General features: G+C 40.8%; 1 protein-coding gene across 6 annotated transcripts in view; it reads left to right on the top strand.

Annotated features, from left to right (window-relative positions):
* Nucleotides 1-19,094, top strand: part of EYA1 (EYA transcriptional coactivator and phosphatase 1) — a 330,700-nt gene that overhangs the window by 307,798 nt on the left and 3,808 nt on the right. For all 6 annotated transcript variants that reach the window (XM_053559176.1, XM_053559175.1, XM_053559177.1 and 3 more), the window contains 5 exons: nt 1,894-1,952; nt 2,065-2,225; nt 3,163-3,277; nt 3,380-3,501; nt 7,522-7,622. In XM_053559176.1, the coding sequence (XP_053415151.1) occupies nt 1,894-1,952; nt 2,065-2,225; nt 3,163-3,277; nt 3,380-3,501; nt 7,522-7,622 (558 nt within the window). The remainder of the gene's footprint in view (nt 1-1,893; nt 1,953-2,064; nt 2,226-3,162; nt 3,278-3,379; nt 3,502-7,521; nt 7,623-19,094) is intronic.

The following is a 19,094-nucleotide window of genomic DNA, read 5'->3' as shown; positions in this document are numbered from 1 at the left end:
AATTCTTGTTAACTTATCTTTTCCTCTTCTACGAGTCCCTCAACTTCCCCTTTCTGTTCCTTCTGCCAAGATAGAAAATTTCTGCATTGTGGCACTATGATGCCTTTTTTTTTTTTTGGTGGGGGAAATGCTATAGACTAACCACACATTCTAAAAAAGTGGTTTGCCAGCAACATAAAAATTGCATTTCGGTTAGATAGGTATAAGAAATTTCTGCTTATGGTTTAGTAAGTCTTTAAACCTCGAATAAGTATGTTGTTGAAAACACAACTATCATTCATCATCTAAAATAAGATTAAATTAAGAACTCTGAGAAATTCCCAGTCATGTTTTCCAAGAATGACCTGTTTTTAAAATGTTAAATTCACAGTCAGCATGTGAGGGCTCCTAGCCTGGCTTTTCCTTTTTTCTTATCTGAGGTTATGTACCTCTGGAGAGCAGGGGAGGGTTACAAGGTCAAAGTCTTTTCCTCCTTGGAACTTGCTGCTTGCTGGGAGAGGGCTGCCTGGAAAATAGATGCTTTAGAGAAGAGGTTGGGGGGGTCACAATTTTAATTCTGTTAAGGAACAGCTGGTTTGAGTTTCTTTCCACTTCTATCTCCTGCTCCCTTCCTCACAAATCCATGGAGAGAGAAGAATTTGTTCAGAAGGAACCACCAACATAAAAATACACTGTCCATTCACACACGTCATCTCTGTTACAAAGCTGAATGCTAAGTGCTGCAGAGATAGGCTGATTTTATAAAATTAACTATATCTGAAACATGACCAGAGCTTTAGCCAGAAGAACCTTTTAAAACACAGGACATATGCCTGGAAATTTCTGTAATAACATTTTTAAACTAAAACTTTAATGGAAATAAGTACAATAAAGGCCTCTGGGGTATTTGGAGCCTGACTGCAGAGAGAGGAACATGGCTGAAATATAAAAGCCAAGTGTGTGTTACTCGTAGGAGACCTTGTCTGTGTCCAAATTAGTATACCTTTATTCAACAAATGTTCATTGAGGGCCCTTGACTTTCTGTAGCTATGCTAGGGGCTGGGATATGGTGGTGAGGTGTGTGGTGTGCCAGGCAGATAGTTGCGTGTGCATTAACTCGGTCTGATAAAGCTGCAGCCTCCTGTCCTGGATAGTTAGAAGTTTATGCACTCTTTAGGATTTAAAAATCAGGTCTGTTCAAAATAACATAATGCTATAATCCACTCATAAATCCACTATGTAAGATGAATATATAATAACAGTAAAACAGAAAAAAACAGTGTAAATAGTAAAAAAAAAAAAAAATGGCTTGGTTATTTTTATTTAGGATTTGAAGTCTCCTATGTTTGTTTTGTTGTTATCCCGTACATGTGTGTACACACATACACACACATAAAATAAAACTTACATCTCTCAAATAAACGGCAAACCAGTAACAGATTTTCCGTCTGGGCTCCTCGGCACACTGGCCTGGGGCTGTGTTGGTGTGTGGCTCAGCAGCAATCAAAGGTCATAATTTCATTGGCAGTTAGCATCAGGTTTAATTTTTCTAGCATGTTACATTTACTGAAATGTCTGGTTTCAGTTATGCTTAAGGCACTGACTGAATCAGCTTTGAGCAGCATGATGTCTTGGGGTACCTGAGGTTTATGGAACACATATGCTAATTGTTTTCAATCACTTTTCTTTCTAAACACAAAAACGTGTTTTCTGAAGCTGAATCCCGGTAGTCCTTAATGACTCAGCTTGCTTCCTACAGTGGAAGAGGAGCCCAAGGAGGTAAAAACGTCAATTTAACAAGACTGCCACCTACTGATTGACATAGTTGAAAAACCCTCCAATTAAGGTGTTTTTAAAAATAGGTATGTGTGGTTTTCTTAACAATTGACATGTGTCATTTTGATTGTGTTTTAGGAATGTGACCAAGTTCATATAGACGATGTTTCTTCAGACGATAACGGACAAGACCTAAGGTGAGCTCACTGAAACGCTGAGGCCCAGTCTCCCTGTTAGAGTGGAATTGCTCACCTAATGTAGATGAACTTTCTGTTTGGTTAACTTTGGGCTTTTCTTGCATCTAAATAGCACGTATAACTTTGGGACAGATGGCTTTCCTGCTGCAGCCACCAGTGCTAATTTATGTTTGGCAACTGGTGTTCGGGGTGGCGTGGACTGGATGAGAAAGTTGGCCTTCCGCTACAGACGGGTAAAAGAGATCTACAACACCTACAAAAATAATGTTGGAGGCAAGTGACTACCGCCGGTATTTCACTGGGTTAGTTAAGACAGTCTAGGTACAATTCTAAAAGTACTACCCGCTTCTGTGTCACACCATTGTGGATATAATAGCTTTTCAGCACAGTTTCATCTGGCCATTGTTCTGTGATTTAGGGACAGAAATATTAGACTGGAGCCAGCTGCCCTGGGGAGTCTCCTCTGCCTGCTGGTAGGACCTGGGGCAAGTTTCTTAATCTCTCTGACAGGTACTTGTCCTCCCAGGGAAGGGAGATTAGCAAACCTAGCCCAACTCACGGATATTTATCTGTGAGTTGCTAAGCATCTTCTACTTGGTAGATGCTTGTATGAGTTTGAATGTTTGGATTGTGATTCAAGATGGCTTTAGCATAAAAAGAAACTAAATTGACCTAATAATGAAAAGCTTAGGGGGTGATGTTGGTCTCTGGATGGAACAGGGCTGTATCCAGATGCTGAGATGAGGTGTCAAGAGAACCTTTGCCATCCTTGAAGTAGGAGTCATGCCAGGTCTGTCCTTCCCAGGTGGTACAGTGACCACCAGGAGATCCAGGTTAATATCTTACTGGTTTAGCACCTTTGTGGGGAGAGGAAGCAGGGGAGACAGCTTGCCCAACAGATTCAGCCAAAGTCCCAAGACTGACTTTCACTGGCAAAGTTAAGGCTCTGAGCCTACCCTGGGAGCCAGACGCTGGGACTGGCTCTGGCCAAATTACAGAGTTAGAGGAATGGGAAAGAGTAGGCTCCCCATAAAGGAAGAGATGACTTCTATGACCAGAAGAAAGATGCTGGGAATGCAAAAATCAATAGATGTTGATTTAAATATTAAATACTTGCCCATTGAATGATAGGATGTGAAAAATACTTTGTGCACTGTGAAGCTGAAGTGTTGGTAAGGAAGGAGTTCATCCCACACTTGTAAATCCTCAGGTCTGCTCGGTCCGGCCAAGAGGGAAGCCTGGCTGCAGTTAAGGGCGGAGATCGAAGCCCTGACAGACTCCTGGTTGACACTGGCCCTGAAAGCACTCTCGCTCATCCACTCCCGGTGAGGCTGTCCACGGGGCCCGGCGGGGACGCGGGCGCTGCTCATGCTCGCTCATTTTGGAGATTTATTTTTGAACAGTTTTTCTTCTTCCTGTTCTCATAGGACGAACTGTGTGAATATTTTAGTAACAACTACTCAGCTTATCCCAGCGCTGGCGAAAGTTCTGCTGTACGGATTAGGAGTTGTATTTCCAATAGAAAATATTTACAGTGCAACTAAAATAGGTGAGCTGTGTTTTTTTTTTCTTTTTTAAACAAGCCACCTTTCTCCTTCAAGCTACTAAACATGAAAAGCAACAAATGAGACTCTTTTGGAAAACCAGAAGAATAATTTAACCTATTTGCAAAATTGGCTTTAGTCATCAAGAGAAATCGAAAGCATGATCCGTGAAGCTGAAATCATAACATTTTCAATGAAATGTTGGTTAATTCTGTATGTATCAACAATTGAGTTCTCATTATTGTGGAGATGTAAAAAAAGTGAGCTTCTTGCATAAAGGAAACATAACTGGGGGAAAAGACCAATATGGAATTTGGTTAAACTATAAACCAAGCCAGAATAAAAGGGATAAAAGCAAGCCAGGCCTCTTTTTCCCAGGGGAAGCAGACATCTCATGCGATCCAGTATGGCAGAGGAGTATCACATGAGCATTTGCCCGTTACCCTCTAGATGCCCAGAACTGTACTGAGTATTTTACAACCTTCACAATCTTTCCAAGTTACACTTGAGGAAACTAAAGCTCAGTGATTAAGTAAATTGCTCAAAGCAATTGTCTAACAACGTTAAGGATCTCTCTGATTCCAAGGTCCAGACTCCTTCCCAAGCCTCAGAGGCTCCTGCTGCTAATTGCCTGGACATGCTCAGGGCTGAGAAGCTTCACTCCCACCTGGGAGGAGGCAGAGGGCAAGAGTCAGTGAAAGCCAAAGGGAAGAAGGACATTTGAGCTGGGTAGGGAAGGGCAGAGGAGAGTTTACCAGGTAGAGGATGGGCCTGTGAGAACAAAGGGACAGAGACATTAAAATGGTTTCCCTGCTGAGGGAACAGTGAGTGGCCCCCGGAGTCCAGTGTGCGGTGCTCACAGAGGTAGACTTGGGTTTAGTAACAGTGGCCTTGCACGTCAGCTAAGGAGATGAGTGTTGTCTTAGCCCAGGGAAGATGGATGAGCATCCTGTGGGTTAGGAAGGTGGCTGTCTCTGGGTGCTCAATCCTATCTAAACAAAAAGGGCAAAAATGGGGTCCCTTCCATGTGTCTGCACTTTTAGTCCTGCTTTTCTCCATTAAAGTATTTACTGATCACCCAAGAATCACGTTGTATAATAATTTGTTCATAGTATGACTTCCTAGACTGCAACATTTTTGAGGACTGGGTTTATCTCTTGCTCATCACAGTAGCTGCAGCACCCACTGCACACACAGTGCATCCTCAATAAATGTTTATTGAATGAAAGGGATGAATAAATGGCCACTTATTTTGAGGAAGGCTGCCACAGAGGTTTCTTTTAGGCACCTGGGTCAGTAGAGGCACAATGAACAGATGGGGAAAGCAAGTTTGATCAGATCAGTGTTGAATTTGAAGAGCCTGTGGGATATTCAGGTAGACCTTTCAGTTAGCAATACATATTTAGAGTTTGAGAATGAATGAAGCTTCTTGAGAAGGGCCAAGAACAGAATGCTAGAAAACATTTATAAAAGGAAAGGAATATACCAAATAGAGTAGGATTCCCACTAGCACATCATAACCAGAATTTTTTTATATGCTCTCATGTTCCATAAAAATGCAGTTGGTTAGCATTCAATCATGTATTAATCCTATTTTCAGCTATATTAATGAAGAGGAATTACGAGGGCTGTCCAGAAAGTATCCAGCCATGATTAATACTCATTTTCCTATTACGTGGCTGGATTGTTTTGTAAACAGGGATCACAGTAAAGGTTTGCCAGCCTGTGAAAGGTGGTACAAATTCCAAAGAGGCACACAGTACGGAAAGGGCAGTGTTTTAGCTTCCCAGCAGGAAAGTACAAGTAATAGCACATGTCGTGTGCATGGAGGTTTAAACCTGAATAGTAAAAAAGTATAGTAACAATCCAGTGAGGAGGTTTTGGGGGGTTTGTTTTGTTTTTTTGAGACAGGTTCTTGCTGTGTTGCTTGAGCTAAAGTACAGTGGAGTTCTCCTAGTTCACTGCAGCCTCAAACTACTAGGCTCAAGCAATCCTGCCTCAGCCTCTGAGTAGCTGAGATTATAGCAGCACACCACCGTGTCAGTTAATTTTTCTATTTTTTGTACAGATGGGGACTCAGTATTGCCCAGGCTGGTCTCAAACTCCTGTTCTGGAGCAACAACTCAAAGTGGTAGGATCACAGGCATGAGCCATTGCACCCAGCCGGATCAAGTTTTTCTTAAAAACTTGCATTTTGTTTCAAACCTTTGGCTTTATTTTTCCAGAACAGAATAAAAGTTAGAATTAAAAAATAAGTGTGGTATTAGAAACTTATCTCAAAACCAATGGTAGGATCTCACTTTTCTAAGATATTTTAATGAGAAAAATAGACATTGAGCTTCCTGACATTTTTTTTTTTTTAATTTTGCCATCAAAGATGATCTATGTGGAGATCAGTGCAGAAAACCCAGTAATTTTCATTGTAGGCAAAATGCCAAAGTCATAGGAGAAGATGGCTGGTCTCTCATTTAGCAGAGTTCTGATGCTCTTTCAGACGAAATTTTTATAAGACTTTTAATTACCTTCTAAAATAATCTTCATTTTCATAATCTTTATTGTGAAAAATTTCTGCATGACCCCAAATTTACAGTGATGCCAACAGAAGATAGGAGGCAAGACCATTTTTTGTCCACCACCACTTATTCTTTTTTTTTTTTTTTTTTTTTTTGTGGTTTTTGGCCGGGGCTGGGTTTGAACCCGCCACCTCCGGCATATGGGACTGGCGCCCTACTCCTTGAGCCACAGGCGCCGTCCAACACCACTTCTTCTTTAAATAACATTGTTTACCTTCGTTTTTCCAAAAAAGAGAAACTTTGCATAAGCATTTCCCTGTTAGGAGGTAAAAAGGTTTTGTGACATCTATGTTTTTGGTTGTATGTATTTACAGTGATGAAGACTATACTTTGTATTTGTTTCTCGAAGTGATTTACTATTTCACAGTTTAGTGGGCAACTAAAGCAGCATTGAAATTGCATCCTTTGAATAGGCCTAGCTCTATTTCATTCTGTCAGATGCAAGCTAGAGATTTTAGCACAAAATACAAATATAAAGCAGACATTTGTTTAAGCAAACAAGCAATTTGTTCATGAGTATATCTGATCCTTATTTGAAAGAGGTGCAGGCCTCGCTCAGCCATTGACATTTGAAAACTATAAACTGTCCCATTGTCCATTAAATGACCCTATTGGCAGCCCGAGCCTTGGGACACCATTTTCTTCTCTAAGAAGAAACAATGCCTGCATTACCTGCAGGGATGTGCTGACAGTGTAGCCGGCACAGGAGCCCAAACTCAGTCATGCCTTGGGAAAGATAATATACAGATAAAGGTATTCGATTACCTTTATCCCACTTTTCCTCCAGGGAAGTGCTTCATTGAACAATTAGAAGCCTGGGTAAGGCAGCCGTGATCTCATTGCAGTACCCAAATTACCTGACATTTATTTCAGAAGGAGTTTTATGAGAATATTTCATGGAAACACATTAGGCCGTGCAGGTCTTTAATTTAGCTGGCCACCGAAAGGATGAACTAATCCCAGTGCAGGTTTGTCAAAGGCCATCACAAAGCCAAATCCAGTGATTTTATCATTCTCAGTGGTCTTTGGATTAGATATTAGAGTTCGATATATAATGAAATATTTTTTAAATCAAGTTAAAACATGTTGCTAGAATTGCATGCCTTTGTTTCGACTAGGCTTATAGGAAAAAAGTCCTAAAAAATACCCCTTTTCCCTCCACATGCTATACTGATAACTACTTTTTAGTAGTAAATGAGCCCTTGGAAAAAAAGAGTATCTAAAAATGCCAATTTCTACAGGACAGGACGGGACACTGCCCATAATTTACAATTTTCAATTTTTGTGCCATTCTGCGTGTCAGCCAAGTGGCGTAAAGACACTATCCTAGGTGCACACGTGGGATAGGGTGGAATCAGAGCATGAACAAAGCAATTTATATAAAAAGCTCAAGTGTTGTCATGCTGTGCTATCCAAACTTAACATCTTCTATAATTTATTTTCATTCATTAGGAAAAGAAAGCTGTTTTGAAAGGATAATCCAAAGGTTTGGGAGAAAAGTAGTGTATGTTGTTATAGGAGATGGTGTGGAAGAGGAGCAAGGAGCAAAAAAGGTGAGTGGCCCCAGGTGGTGCGTCTTGTCCCATTTGCTTTGTCTTAATCCTCAGCGTTCTCATAACTGTGTCATTTAAACAAGTGCTATTTCTCTGAACCAGATTCTGCATGTGTGCAGACTAGACTTCAATAAATAGGGAGTGTGCACAAGCTCAAGGCCACGGGTGGAGCAGAAAGGAAGGCTCTGCGGAGTAGCTGCCAACCAAAACAGCACGTGTGCCTGCCAGTCCCCGTGTCCCCTCCCGTCCCTCACCCATGTCAGACATTACCGGGTGATTCAAACCTTGTTACCTGAGGCTGAACACAGCCTGAGAACCTTTCAGACATCCTTCAAAAAGCCTCTACCCATTGTTCTGAGCTGGCCTGCAAGATAAGCACCTGCCCTCAAGGGTTTGATGCCTCCTTTTTACCATGAGGTTGGCACCTGCCTCCCTCAGGGCACAGGGAAAGGGAGTGGGCCTGACTCTAAGTCTCTTGGCTCTCAGTTTGCTCACTGCACTTCATATTCTTCTCAGTCCCTGCAAAGATAATTCTATCTTTGCTCTTAGCAAAAGCTTTCTTTAAAGGAGAGGACCACTTTTCCATAGACTTGCACTTAGAGTCTTCACAGTCTGGCTACAAACCTATCTTTCTCCCACACCCACGTCTTAAGCTCAGGGGCATTCGTCTGCTCACCTTCCTTTGACCATGCCCAGCACTCTTTCTCTGCCCTAATGCCTTTCTGTCATTGTTCTATTCATTTCAAAATTTCTATTCTCTTTTTTAAGAGCTCAATTATAGGAGAACTTGCTTTGACTGGAGAAGCTGTAATGGTAAATAGCTTGGATTCTCGAGTGAGACACCCTGGATTTGAATGATGGCTCTGCTGCTCACCTAGTCTGTGACTTTGAACAAGTTACTTAACCCTTCAATTTCTCTTTCCTTGTCTGTAAGTGGGAATAGCACTTAGCTCCTTAGACTATTTTGAGGATTAGATTTAGTCGATTAGTTACATAACGCCCATAAAACAAAGCCTGATATGTATAAAGTGTACAACAAATGGTAGTAACTGTGGATATTTTTGTATGTGCCTGGTTTCAGCAAGCTAAGGAGAGGTAGGGATCTTATTTTTCTTGGTTTGTTGTTTGGGACTCTATCTTCAACACAACTGTACTCCATAAATGTTTCTTGCATTGAAGAACAATCTCTTATTTTATGAGATAAACCAAAAGCATAATTTCCCCACATACATACTCATAGGAATGCTTGTAATCGAAATTTAGCTCTTCTAGAATACACCAGAAATAGCACATAAAGTCACCAGATCATAGATACAACATTGAGCTTAATTCACGTCCAATGCCTTTGAATTCCAGTAAGAGCATAGGAGATGACTTTAATTCTGTAAATAATAGATGATTTCATGGATGCCCCAGATCACAGCTTGCCTGCGTGTGGTCAGTGCTGGTGGAAGCCCACAGGTCCTCTAGTGCTTGATGGAAGCAGCGTCTGCCATGAAAGCATTACTTCTGGCCTTCCCTTCATGGCTGCCAACCACTATTTCAATGGGTCTATCTGTTAATCTCATGGGCTGTCTGTATAAAATAAAATCTTTCCCACTCTAAATTACATCCCCCAAACTGTATCCTGGCACATTTAACAACTTTCGGCGAGAAGCCAAACTCAAGTTTTCTTCCAGGGACGAACTCTGGAGCACAGCATTGGTTTGTGCCTCTGAGCAGTGTGATCCTCGGCCACAGTGTGAAGCAGGCGGGTCCTTCTTCCTCTGGAGCAGGCTGCTCTTCAGTCCCACACTGCTCAGAGGTGCAGGTCCTCCCAGCTATCAAATTTGATTTTGTGGGTGACTTGATGTCGTGAGTCCAAAAATAGTGGATGTGAACAAACTCTTTGCACCTTGACACCTGCCTCTGTGTGTGTAAAACGTACAATGATTTCAGATTCAGATGTTAGCAATCTAGTAGAGTGACAGATTGGACATTCCTTTCTTATCTCTAACTTTATCAAAAGAGAATTTTTGTCTAACCTTCTGAGGTTAACTATTTAAGCAGCAGAACCTGAGCCTGAGTTGAAAGGATCTAATAATCGATAACAGCATCTTTAAAGGAGTACTGCACACAAGTAGAGAACGTGAAATCATTTAGGAGGAAAGACTGCACAATTCAACATCATCCCACTTTAAAAACTCAAGCTGAAAAACGCAATTGAGATGGCTATCCATGCTTTAGTGGGATTAATAATAGTCCTCATGGTAAATAACAAGAATTGCTACCAATCAGAAAGCCTTTGTTACACCTCAGTTTTTCTCTTAGGCATTCCTCTTTATTATCTCTTTAATTACAGCAATTGTATGTGGAAGAAATTCTTGGACCCATTTTAAAGATGAGAAAATTGAAGAATAATAAGGATTAATAATGTGACCAAGATCACACATAGGATTTGAGCCCAGTTATTTTCTCTGGCCATGAGATTTGAACACAGATTCCTTCAGACCATGAACTACTTTATATATCTTTAGTATCTTTTTTTAAAATCAAGTTATTTAAGTGAATGTTTTATTTTGTTCCTTTTGGGAGGTGGATTCATGAGTAAACTTTTAAAAACACATTCTGATATTCTGAGCAATTAGGATTATTAAATAAAACAGTGAACAAGTGAAGTTCTGCACATTTGATTTGGCAGAACATTTTAGTGCTCCAAATAGGTTGTGTTTCCAAACTGATTTTAACCATTTTGGTTGTGTGTCCTTTTAAAATCTAGCATAACACTGTCTTCTCTGTGGAGAGGTCTTTCATCTCCCTAAATAATGTTCTTTTGCTAGAGATAGTGACTGGTTTTTGTTACTGGGATTAAGGAAAGTAAGTTAATCCTCCAGTTGGCTAGTTTTGTTAATGGTCAATTGAAGTCTATTCTGTCATCCTTATTCTCCTTGCCAGTGCAGTCCAAGGACTGTCATCAGTAATTTAATCTATAATTTGTATCACAAAAAAATACCCCCTTCAAAGAGAAGAAGTTGGAAACGCCTCTGTTTTGTAAAAGAACAACCCTTTGTTCCTAGAAAGACTGTTTTCCACTGATAGGGAAATAAGGCATTTTATGGTCAAAAAGAAAACCTAATACAGCATGGCTTGATTGAAAATAATTAGACAGATATGATTAAAACGTAACAGTCTCCTGGATGCATATGAAAGCACAGATATGCTTTATTTTACACACATGATAATTATACATTTTCTGTACCTGCTTTTTCCCCCTTATCTATCCTGGCAGTTACTCCCCATCAGCACAAGTCCTTCTGAGGGAGAGCGTCAGTATTCTGGAGCTGAACAGATAGCTGGTTTCCAGTATTTACTATTACGAACAGACAACAGTGAAAGGTCTTTAGGTGGGTCGTGCACGTGCTATGGGATAAATTCTTAGAAATGCAATACTTGGGTCAGAGAGTATGTGCTTTACAATTTTGGAAACATTAATACATTTATAATAATTCATCAAGCTTCACTTTACATGAGGTATATCAAATGCACAAGGGTGGAGTTAAGGAGATTTGGAAAGTTACTCCTGTAGACAAGAAGAGTAGGAAAAATGTGTCATCATTTTCCCATTAGACAATATTTTAGTTCTAGAGATCCGCTTCTCTGAATATATGCCTGATCTTGATAAACTAATCATATACGTGTTAAGGTCTGTGGGTAATTGTTTTTGGCTCCGGTGACCTGAGGGAATCTCACCATTTGGGTATCCCAAGTTATACCTGTCTGAATATAAGCAGATGAACGCAGCTGTCCCAAACCAGTGCGCCCACGCCAATTTTCTCTGGACTTCTCACCCATCACTCTATTTCCACTGTCCCTCTGCCTACTTTCTCTGGTACCACCCAAATTTACCTCCAGGCCATTCTTCCCTGGCTGCTGCCTTAAATTGCTCTTTCCCAGTGTCTCCCAGTTTATAAGATAGGAATCTAAACTCCCGTAGGTATTTCATGGGCTTCTATCTTGAAAAACCTTCCTTCACATCTCTGTAATGAACACACCCTTCCAGCCTCATCACTTCTGGACTAAGCACTCCTGATGGGGAATCCCATTTCCCTGCCCTCTCCCTCTCCAGCTAAGCTCTCTTCTCTCTGAATTTATGATTACAATCCCTAATTCCTCACTGCCATCCAGTGTAAGGAAGGTGTTTCATATGTGTTGCCTGCCAAGCAGTTCTTGGCATGGGTAACATATATCTTGTATGTTTCCATATCTACTGTAGTTATGGTGCTATGCAGGTAAGAGACTATAAGAAGCAATTCTGGGGCCTTTCCCCATAGCCTTTATTTTAGAGCTTCAGGAAGAATGTGCCACAGTTGAAGGTCACATAGTGAATGCTGGAGTTGAGAGTAAAACCCAGGTCTCCTCATTCTAGCATGTGTTTTTTTTGTTTGTTTGTTTTTGACATAGCCTTCCTGGCATTTTCTTAGTTATTGTGCAAAGACATTTACATTCTACATTTACTAAGTTTCACATATACCCTTGTAAGATGCACTGCAGGTGTAATCTCACCAATCACCCTCCCTTCGCCCCCTCCCCCCTCCCTCCCCTCCCTTTCTCCCTATTCTTAGGTTATAACTGGGTTATAGCTTTCATGTGAAAGTCATAAATTAGTTTCATAGTAGGGCTGAGTATATTCAATACTTTTTCTTCCATTCTTGAGATACGTTACTAAGAAGATGTTCCAGCTCCATCCATGTAAACATGAAAGAGGTAAAGTCTCCATCTTTCTTTAAGGCTCCGTAATATTCCATGGTGTACATATACCACAATTTATTAATCCATTCGTGGATCAATGGGCACTTGGGCTTTTTCCATGACTTAGCAATTATGAATTGGGCTGCAATAAACATTCTGGTACAAATATCTTTGTTATGATGTGATTTTTGGTCTTCTGGGTATATGCCTAGTAGAGGAATTATAGGATTGAATGGCAGATCTATATTTAGATCTCTAAATGTTCTCCAAACATCTTTCCAAAAGGGATGTATTAATTTGCATTCCCACCAGCGTGTAGAAGTGTTCCCTTTTCTCCACATCCAGCCAACATCTCTGGTCTTGGGATTTTGTGATATGGGCTAATCTTACTGGAGTTAGATGCTATCTCAAAGTAGTTTTGATTTGCATTTCTGTGATGATAAGCATTTTTTCATATGTCTGTAGGCCATGCACCTGTCTTCTTCAGAGAAGTTTCTCTTCAAGTACCTTGTCCAGCCTGTGATGGGATCACTTGTTCTTTTCTTGATTATACGTTTGAGTTCTCTGTAGATTCTGGTTATTAAACCTTTGTCGGAGACATAACCTGCAAATATCTTCTCCCATTCTGAGGGCTGTTTGCTTGCTTTACTTAGTGTTCTTGGCTGTACAGAAGCTTTTTAGTTTGATCAGGTCCCAGTAGTGTATTTTTGAAGCTGCTTCAATTGCCCGGGGAGTCCTCCTCATAAAATACTTGCCCAGACCGATTTCTTCAAGGGTTTTCCCTACACTCTCTTCTAGTATTTTTATAGTTTCATGTCTTAAGTTTAAATCTTTAATCCAGTGAGAGTCTATCTTAGCTAATGGTGAAAGGTGAGGGTCCAGTTTCAGTCTTCTGCAGGTTGCCAGCCAGTTCACCCAGCACCATTTGTTAAATAGGGAATCTTTTCCCCACTGAATGTTTTTAATTGGCTTGTCAAAGATCAAATAATGGTAAGTAGCTGGATTCATCTCTTGGTTCTCTATTCTGTTCCAGAAATGTACTTTTCTGGTTTTGTGCCAGTACCATGCTGTTTTGATCACTATCGATTTATGGTATAGTCTGAGGTCTGGTAGCGTGATTCCTCCTGCTTTGTTTTTATTTCTGAGTAATGTCTTGGCTATTCGAGGTTTTTTTCTGATCCCATATAAAACAAAGTATTATTTTTTCAAGATCTCTACAGTATGACAGTGGAGCTTTAATAGAGATTGCATTAAGATTGTATATTGCTTTGGGTAGTATGGACATTTTTAACAATGTTGATTCTTCCCAGCCATGAGCATGGTATGTTTTTCCATTTTTTAACAATTTCAGCTATTTATTTTCTTAGAGTTTCGTAGTTCTCTTTGTAGAGATCTTTCACGTCCCTTGTTAGATAAATTCCCAAATATTTCATCTTCTTTGGCACTACTGTGAATGGAATAGAGTCCTTAACTATTTTTTCAGCTTGACTATTGTTGGTATATATAAAGGCTACCGATTTATGAATGTTGATTTTGTAACCTGAGATGCTGCTATATTCCTTGATCACTTCTAAGAGTTTTGTAGTAGAATCGTTGGTGTTTTCCAGATATATAATCATATCATCTACGAAGAGTGAAAGTTTGATCTCTTCTGACCGTATATGGATACCCTTGATCGCCTTTTCTTCCCTAATTGCGGTGGCTAAAACTTCCATTACAATGTTAAAGAGCAGTGGAGACAATGGGCAGCCTTGTCTGGTTCCTGATCCTAGTGAAAATGATTTCAATTTAACTCCATTCAATATGATATTGGCTGTGGGTTTGCTGTAGATGGCCTCTATTAGTTTAAGAAATGTCCCTTCTATACCAATTTTCTTAAGTGTTCTGATCATGAAGGGATGCTGGATGTTATCAAAGCTTTTTCTGCATCAATTGAGAGAATCATATGGTCTTTGGTTTTTAATTTGTTTATGTGCTGAATTATAGATTTACAGATATTGAACCAACCTTGAGACCCTGGGATAAAACCAACTTGGTCATGATCTATAGTTTGTTTGATGTGTTGCTGGATTCTGTTTGTTAGGATCTTGTTGAATATTTTTGCATCTATATTCATCAGTGATATTGGTCTATAATATTCTTTTCTTGTTGGGTCTTTTCCTGGTTTGGGGATCAGGGTGATGTTTGCTTCATAGAACGTGTTGGGTAGTCTTCCTTCTTTTTCTACATTTTGGAACAGGTTGAGTAATATAGGTACTAGTTCCTCTTTAAAGGTTTGGTAGAATTCTGACATGAAGCCATCTGGTCTTGGGCTTTTCTTTCTAGGGAGATTGTGTATGGTTGATGCTATTTCAGAACTTGATATGGGCCTGTTGAACATTTCCACTTGATTCTGGTTAAGTCTTGGAAGGTGACGTGCTTCCAAGTATTGGTCAATTTCCTTCAGATTTTCATATTTCTGAGAATAAAGTTTCTTGTAATATTCATTAAGGATTTTTTTGATTTCTGAGGAGTCTGTTGTTATTTCGTCTTTGTTGTTTCTGATTAATGAGATTAGAGATTTTACTCTTTTTTTGTCTCGTTAGTTTAGCCAAAGGTTTATCTATTTTATTGACCTTTTCAAAAAACCAACTTTTTGATTTATTGATGTTGTATAATTCTTTTGTTTTCAATTTCATTTAATTTTGCTCAAATTTTGGTTATTTCTTTTCTTCTATTGGGTTTGGGGTTGGAATGTTCTTCCTTGTCCAGTTGGTTGAGATGTCCCATTAAGTTGTTAACTGCCTCTCTTTCCGTTCTCTTGAGGAAGGCTTGCAGTGCTATACATTTCCCTCTTAGGACTGCCTTTGCTGTGTCCCAGAGGTTCTGATAATTCGCTTCTTCATTGTTGTTTTGTTCCAAAAATTTGGCAATTTCCTTCTTAATCTCATCTCTGACCCAGCTATCATTCAGGATATGGTTATTTAACTTCCATGTTTTTGTATGAGTATGCAGATTCCTGTTGTTACTGAGCAAAAGTTTTATTCCATGGTGGTCCGAGAAGATGCAAGGAATATTTCTATTCCTTTAGACTTGTGACCTAAGATGCGATCGATTTTGGAGTATGTTCCGTGGGCTGATGAGAAGTATGTGTATTCAGTTTTGTTGGGATGAAATGTTCTGTAGATGTCTGCTAAATCCAAATGTTGGACGGTTAGGGTTAAATCTAAAATTTCTTTGCTCAGCTTCTTCTTGGAGGATCGATCCAACACTGCCAAAGGAGTGTTGAAATCTCCAACTATTATGGAGCTGGAGGAAATCAAGTTGCTCGTGTCTGTTAGAGTTTCTCTTATAAATTGAGGTGCATTGTGGTTGGGTGCATAGATATTAATAATTGAAATCTCATCATATTGAGTATTACCCTTAACAAATATGAAGTGACCATTCTTATCCTTCCTTACTTTTGTTAGTTTAAAGCCTACTGTATCTGCAAATAGAATTGCAACACCTGCTTTTTTCTGATTACCATTTGCCTTAAATATGGATGACCATCCTTTCACCCTGAGTCTATATTTGTCTTTTAAGGTAAGATGTGACTCTTGTATGCAGCAAATATCTGGCCTGAGTTTTTGTATCCAGTTAGCTAACCTGTGCCTCTTTAGAGGACAGTTTAAGCCATTCACATTAATGGAGAATATTGATAAGTCTGGTAAAATTTAGCGTATCGAGTTTTTCGAAAGTCCAGTGGATATTTTAAATCCTTTCACCACTGTGGAAGTTGGAGTTTGATCAAAAGTTTCTTAGTGAGTTTACTTTTGTGGTAGAGGATTGGGCTGGTCATTATGGAGGATAGGTCTGAGAATATTCTGAAGCGCTGGTTTGGCTATAGCAAATTTCTTCAACATCAAGTATTTAATTTCTCCATCATCAATGAAACTCATTTTAGCTGGATACAGAATCCGGGGTTGAAAGTTGTTTTGCTTTAGGAGATTAAAAGTTGATGACCACCCTCTTCTGGCTTGAAAAGTTTCAGCAGAGAGATCTGCAGTCATTCTAATATTCTTCCCTTTGTAGGTAATGGCTTCCTCATGTCTGGCTGCTTTCAGAATTTTCTCCTTCATATTAACTTTAGTAAAGTTAATTATGATATGCCTGGGGGATGTCTTATTTGGATTGAGTTGTGCTGGGGTTTTGAAACTGTCTGCTATCTGATTTCAGAATCTCTTGACATGTCTGGAAAATTCTCTTTCATAATTTCATGGAGATGGGCCTCTGTGCCTTTCGAGACCACTTCATCACTTTCAGGGATTCCAATGAGGCAGATATTAGCCGCCTTCGAATTATCCCAGAGCTCTCTGAGAGAACGATCCGTTTTTGCTCTCCATTTCTCTTCCTCTTTAAGAGTTTGGGAGCGTTCAAAGGCTTTGTCTTCAATGTAAGAAATCCTTTCTTCTGCTTGCTCCACTCTGTTACTGAGGGATTATACTGTATTTTTCAGATTGTGGAGGGCTGCATATTCTTGCTTCAGTGCGTCAAATTCTTCAGTGGTTTTGTCTTTAAATTTGTTAAATTCTTGAGACAACTTTTGAATTTCTCCTCGAATTTCTAATTCCGACTTTTGAATTGCTACTCGGATTTCTAATTCCAAATTTTCCTCTATTTTATTAATCTTGTTTGCAATCCAAATTCTGAATTTGATTTCTGACATCTCAGTCAGCCGTTTATGAATGGGATCTTCAGTTACATGTGCCATATCTTTCCTTGGGGGGTTTGATCTATTCTGTTTATTCATGTTACCAGAGTTTTTCCGCTGATTCCGCCCCATGATTGTTTTACACCGTTTGATTTTTCTCCTGGAGCTTTGTCAAGGACCCGTATAGTGCTATGGCCTGAGAAACTGGGGACCTGTTTGGTGTGGTGGGGCTAAGTGGTTTGGTTTTGTTTTCAGCTGGTCTCTGCTTGACCCTATTGAAACAGTTACTCTGGGTTGAAGTCTTAGCTGTGGAGAAATACCAGCAATTAAGTCACCCTGCCCCCCACAGGCAACAATTGGAAAAGGAAAATCAAACCTTCCTACAACAACACACCCAGGGTACCACCTGAATAATCCTTGGGCAATTGGCTCAGTTCCAAAGATCCAAATCAATTGTCTCAGTCAGCACCTGTCTCAGGTGGGAGAGTTTAAAAGGTCTCTGGCAACTGGATCGTAGGGGTCTGGTGACTACTCAGATATGGCTTGCTCCAGTGCTCCGTGGAGTCAGGAGGACCCACCCAGCAAATAGAACAGTCTGGGAAGTTTGATGCCTCCTTCCCCACCTTGCACCTCTGTCACACCCAGTCACTGATAGTTGCCTGTAGTGAACAGATACTCCAGGAGTTTTCACCTGCCTGAATCATAAGGAAATCTATTTCTGCTCAGCCAGGCCGCTGTGCTCTGCCTCTATCTAGCAGGGGGAGGTGAGGCCTGACAACCTCAGGCGCTTGATGGAGGCCAGGGAATGTTCACTCAGTTCCAGCCCCGCCCCTGATTTATGTTACTGACAGAACAGAACAACTTTGCAGGAATTTGTTTCTGTCCCTGCGAAATTCCCCTGCAGTAGACAAGCTGTTTTGAGTTCCCAGAGTGCGCCTCAGGCCCTGTCTTTGCTCCTGCAGGTTTGTATTCGGTTACCTGTCAGTTCTAGCCTCCTGTCTTCCTTTGTGTATAGGCTGACGATCCCATAGGGCCAGGTGCGTCTAAGCTTCAATAAAGCGGTCCTCTGGGTCAGCCCTGCCCTGGGAACTTTCCAGCTCTACATGTGCGTTTCTAGTCCCCACGCTTCACCCAGGCTGGTACCGCATCAGGCAAACCCTTTACTCACGGGGTCTGCATCGTGGTGGTTGCCACCTGAGTAGATGCCTGGCCTCCTCTGGTTGCCCAGGGAGATAGGGATTGTGGCTTCAGAATATCCAGGAGTGAGCCATATTGTTGCCAAAAGACAGCTGCTGCTCTGCGTCTCAGGGCATCACCACTCCAGTTTGGTTCCCTCTCAGCCAACCGTCCTCTCCTCACTCCCGTGCCCCAGAGTCAGCACTGACCAGCTGCAGTTTAGGCCCTTTCCACACTCCTCCAGAAATCACCAATGAATCTGGACTTCTGGGGGACAGGCCTCCAGACCTCTGAGTGAGAGTGGAGGGGAGTTATGGGAGCTCAGATTTGCAGGTAGAGAATATATATAGTCTTATACAGTTTTATGCCTGGCAGGAGAATGCCGTGGCACCCTAGTAGGGGAGTTAGGTCCAGTTTTTAGAGGGTCTCTCCTGTGGAGTGTAGTGGGAGGACCTGTGAACTCTGCTTGTTTGTGGGGAACTCCGAGCCGTTCTCATGGGGGAGCGGACTCCCGTCCACTTGGTGATGAATTTTGTACATTTTGTTTGTATCCGTGGGGGTCACAGCTTGCCTCAGCAGGGTTGATGTGCGTTCTTCAACCTTCTCTCTTGGTCCAGCTCTAATCCACCAGGTTACTTGCTAAATTTCTGTCCTTTAACTTTCCTTCTGGACGGGAGCCTCTGTGGAAAGCTGGCTTCAGTCAGCCATCTTGTCTCCCTCTCCCTTTTCTTTTTTTCCAACTATTTCTGATTTCATGTAAGAAAAACTAGTTCCAGTGACTAAACATTGATGCAAGGAAAAAACTATTGACTTTTAACCCACTTGTCCTGGGAAGCTCTTACATTATGTAAATGAATAAAATGTTTGCATCATAGGTGCATGTGTATTGTACCTGT

The sequence above is a fragment of the Nycticebus coucang genome, chromosome 13 (genome assembly GCF_027406575.1).
Source record: "Nycticebus coucang isolate mNycCou1 chromosome 13, mNycCou1.pri, whole genome shotgun sequence".
Classification (NCBI taxonomy): Eukaryota; Metazoa; Chordata; class Mammalia; order Primates; family Lorisidae; genus Nycticebus; species Nycticebus coucang.
Note: the sequence above shows the minus strand (reverse complement) of the source record. Positions and strands in the feature narration are given on the sequence as shown.